At 44.8% G+C, this 5,000-nt stretch overlaps 1 protein-coding gene across 1 annotated transcript in view; it reads left to right on the plus strand.

The window, feature by feature from the left end:
* tbk1 (TANK-binding kinase 1) overlaps positions 1–5,000 on the plus strand; it is a 34,218-nt gene that overhangs the window by 13,867 nt on the left and 15,351 nt on the right. The window contains 1 exon segment of the mRNA XM_039791257.1: positions 1,142–1,252. Coding sequence (XP_039647191.1) covers positions 1,142–1,252 — 111 coding nt within the window.

The raw sequence follows: 5,000 nt of genomic DNA on the forward strand, positions 1-5,000 counted from the left end.
TGTCCAAACTTTTGGCCTGTACTGTATATATAGTACTTTTCTAGACACTTCACATGTGAATTTAAATACAAAAAATATAAAAATGTCAAACTGGAAGAGAAGAGAAGATCCAACCGTACGAGAAAACGGGCCCTTTGTCTCTAACGTTAAAATCAGTCCCTCCAGAAAAACGTGATTTTGCGATCGCATAATTCAACGCATAATCAGCAATTCAATTTTTTCAAATATGCCGCACTTTCACCGCATAAAGTGCCGATTTCCGTGCAAAATATGCGGGGCTTGCATGATGTCATAACCCCCGCATTTCCGTTGCAAAAAAGTCCCAAAATATATCTTAGCAGAAAGTTGAAAAATGTTGCGTTTTACTTCACACAAGAGCAGCTATTTTCCCCTGTTGCCATGGGAACGTTATGAAGTGATGTCATTACGCGACTTGAACATCATCGTAAAGCAGCGTGTTGGATCACATCTTTTTCTCTTTTTCATCAAACTGCAGTTTTTGCAATTTCATCGCATAAAACTGCATAAATATTCCGCATATTCCATCAGCATTTTTTAAGAAAACTTAATCAAGGATTTTTTGCCCCGCGCCAATCACAAAAAAACAACTTCGCATTTTTCTGGAAGGATGATTAAGCAGGGACACTACAACAGTCAAGAGGGTTATTGTCATATGCACAGTAAAGACTTATACCTTATACCATGCTATGAAAAGCTTGCTTTAGTAGTCTTCCTCACACAACGCAATGAAATGAAGTTAAAACACTTTTGGTCACATTTCTGTCGGTTACATAATAAGTTTCACTTTGATACCCGATAGCCTTTCTAAACAGACTCCCTTCATCAGATTTTGTAAGAAAGAAACACAGTTGCAAAACAAGGAAGTGATGTAAGAGTGGGACAGGAACCTGTTTCAAAGGGGGAGAGGAAACCACGAGAAGTTTCCTGATGAGATCTGTTGGTTTTAATATTTTTCCTTTTCGCCTGGTGGGTCTCGCCTTAACTTAAAACAAGTAAACAAGTAAAACAACTCAAGTCAAACTTGTTGTGGGTCAGATTTACCAACAAAAGACTTCTTTATCTGAAAATGTAGAGTAAGTGTAGTAATAATAAAGTGACTGAGCTGTGCCTTTGGTCTCAGGTATAAAATCATCACAGAGAAACCGTCCGGGACGATCTCCGGTCACCAGAAGAGCGAGAACGGGAAGATCGAGTGGAGCACCGAGATGCCGGTTTCCTGCAGTCTGTCCAAGTAAGAAACCTCTGTAAATATCAAATACATGAGTATATATATACTGTAATACTGTATCTCACTAAAGTAAGTACACCCCTATGTTAGATTCCCATAGAGGCAGGCAGACTTTTATTTTGAAAGGCCAGTTATTTCATGGATCCAGGATACTATACATCCTGATAAAGTTCCCTTGGCCTTTGGAATTAAAATAGCCCCCCCACATCATCACATACCCTTCACCATACCCCCACATCATCACATACCCTTCACCATACCCCCACATCATCACATACCCTTCACCATACCCCCACATCATCACATACCCTTCACCATACCCCCCACATCATCACATACCCTTCACCATACCCCCACATCATCACATACCCTTCACCATACCCCCCACATCACATACCCTTCACCATACCCCCCACATCACATACCCTTCACCATACCCCCACATCATCACATACCCTTCACCATACCCCCCATCATCACATACCCCTTCACCATACCCCCACCTCCACATCATCACATACCCTTCACCATACCCCCACTCATCACATACCCTTCACCATACCCCACATCATCACATACCCTTCACCATACCCCCATCATCACATACCCTTCACCATACCCCACATCATCACATACCCTTCACCACCCCACATCATCACATACCCTTCACCATACCCCCCCATCATCACATACCCTTCACCATACCCCCCCACATCATCACATACCCTTCACCATACCCCCCACAACTTTATCAGGATGAATAGTATCCTGGATCCATGAAATAACTGGCCTTTCAAAATAAAAGTCTGCCTGCCTCTATGGGAATTTAACATAGGGGTGTAGTGACTTTAGTGTCCAGTGGTTTAGACATTAATGGCTGTGTGTTGAGTTATTTTGAGGGGACAGCACATTTACGCTGTTATACCAGCTGGACACTTAATACTTTACATTGGAGCAAAGGGTCATTTCTTCAGTGTTGTCCCATTAAAAGATATAATGAAATATTTACTAAAATATGAGGGGTGTACTCACTTTTGTGAGATACTGTATTTGGGCTGGACTGAAATATTCCACTTTTCCGATATTTCGTTCGTAGTTTTTAACACTGGTACACTGCTCTGTCTGTCCTTTCGTGATGAAGGATGAAATCCCCCGTGTGCCCTTATTATGTGCTTCTTCTGTGCGATGGTGCCGCTGTGTTTTAATGTGCTGCTGGGTGATGTCATTTTTCCCGCCCGTGCGCTACGTTAAAATAAATGCGACCTTACAAACAGCGTGGAGGTTGTCAGTATGACTCGGTAAGATGCATGTAGATTGTTGGCGCCCAACACTGTTGAAATTTACAGCTATATTTACATTTCTTTGCGGGAACACCACCTTCACCTGCCATCTTTATCGGCTCGCTGTCGGGTCTGAACTTTCCGCGAAGCTTGAGATCAACTGGGTTATAGGTTGCCAGGTTGAGGGCTACAGGTTGCCAGGTTGAGGGTTACAGGTAGAGGGTTATAGCTTCCCAGGTTGAGGGTTATAGGCATAGATATCTATATCTATGGTTACAGGTTCCCAGGTTGAGGGTTCTAGGTTGCCAGGTTCAGGGTTCTAGGTTGAGGGTTCTAGGTTGCCAGGTTCAGGGTTCTAGGTTGAGGGTTCTAGGTTGCCAGGTTCAGGGCTATAGGTTGCTAGGTTGAGGGTTCTAGGTTGCCAGGTTCAGGGTTCTAGGTTGAGGGTTCTAGGTTGCCAGGTTCAGGGTTCTAGGTTGAGGGTTCTAGGTTGCCAGGTTCAGGGTTCTACGTTGAGGGTTCTAGGTTGCCAGGTTGAGGGTTCTAGGTTGCCAGGTTGAGGGTTCTAGGTTGCCAGGTTGAGGGTTCTAGGTTGCCAGGTTGAAGTTTCTAGGTTGCCAGGTTCAGAGCTATAGGTTGCCAGGTTGAGGTGACAAACGGGTTGAACATTGTATATGGTGGATTGTGTGAATAAGATGCGTTTCATACAAGATCTGGCAACTGGTCAACATTAGACAAACATATTGGTCTGATTATTTATAAATGATAGTGAACATACAAGATCTGGCAACTGGTCAACATTAGACAAACATATTGGTCTGATTATTTATAAATGATAGTGAAAAGTGACAAAAACGTCAGAAAAAATGACAAAAACTAGGTGGGCCAAAATGTATTGTGAACCTAAATTGATATGCGGGCCAGATCATAATCTGCGAGGGGCCGGATTTGGCCCGCGGGCCTTGGGTTTGACACATGTGCTCTAATGCAATTCAACAGAACTAAACAAGGCAGGGGGAGAGCACTAAATGTCTGCTAGCTGCTGGCTAATTAAAGTCATCCATCTCAGCCAACAACGGAGACATGTTGAGTTAAAAGCACGTTTATTTGACCCTTTCAATGCTTTTTTTCTTTCCAGTTTTCTAAAACGTGAGGATTCTTCTTTACTTTTAATACTTTAACTACATGTTCCTGATGAGACTTACACACTTTTACTGCAGTAACATTTTCACTGCAGGACTTTAACTTGTAACAGAGTATTATTACAGTGTGGTGTTGTGTAATCAGCTGGATTCATTAATTAATTGATTAGTCAGCTGCTGCTACCTCTCTCCCTCCCTCCTTCTCCCTCTCTCCCTCCTCTCTCTCTCCCTCTCTCCCTCCCTCCTTCTCCCTCTCTCCCTCCTCTCTCTCTCTCTCTCTCCCTCCCTCTGTCTCTCCCTCCTCTCTCTCTCCCTCCTCTCCCTCCCTCCTTCTCCCTCCCTCTGTCTCTCCCTCCTCTCTCTCTCTCTCTCTCTCTCTCTCTCTCTCTCCCTCCCTCCTCTCTCTCTCCCTCCTTATTTGTACAGTACAGTATTAGTACTTTTCCTGCAGTGAAGGATGTGGATAGCTCCTTCAGCGCTGACTCTGGTTTGATGTTTCAGGGGTCTGCAGAGCCTCTTTTGACTCTGGTTTGATGTTTCAGGGGTCTGCAGACCCTCCTTTGACTCTGGTTTGATGTTTCAGGGGTCTGCAGAGCCTCCTTTGACTCTGGTTTGATGTTTCAGGGGTCTGCAGAGCCTCTTTTGACTCTGGTTTGATGTTTCAGGGGTCTGCAGAGCCTCTTTTGACTCTGATTTGATGTTTCAGGGGTCTGCAGAGCCTCATTTGACCCTGGTTTGATGTTTCAGGGGTCTGCAGTGCCTCCTTTGACTCTGGTTTGATGTTTCAGGGGTCTGCAGAGCCTGCTTTGACTCTGGTTTGATGTTTCAGGGGTCTGCAGAGCCTCTTTTGACTCTGGTTTGATGTTTCAGGGGTCTGCAGAGCCTCCTTTGACTCTGGTTTGATGTTTCAGGGGTCTGCAGAGCCTCATTTGACCCTGGTTTGATGTTTCAGGGGTCTGCAGAGCCTCCTTTGACCCTTGTTTGAAGTTTCAGGGGTCTGCAGAGCCTCCTTTGACCCTTGTTTGATGTTTCAGGGGTCTGCAGAGCCTCTTTTGACTCTGGTTTGATGTTTCAGGGGTCTGTAGAGCCTCCTTTGACCCTGGTTTGATGTTTCAGGGGTCTGCAGAGCCTCCTTTGACCCTGGTTTGATGTTTCAGGGGTCTGTAGAGCCTCCTTTGACTCTGGTTTGATGTTTCAGGGGTCTGCAGAGCCTCCTTTGACTCTGGTATGAAGTTTCAGGGGTCTGTAGAGCCTCCTTTGACTCTGGTTTGATGTTTCAGGGGTCTCTAGAGCCTCCTTTGACTCTGGTATGAAGTTTCAGGGGTCTGC

This window comes from Perca fluviatilis, chromosome 23, assembly GCF_010015445.1.
Source record: "Perca fluviatilis chromosome 23, GENO_Pfluv_1.0, whole genome shotgun sequence".
Lineage (NCBI taxonomy): Eukaryota > Metazoa > Chordata > Actinopteri > Perciformes > Percidae > Perca > Perca fluviatilis.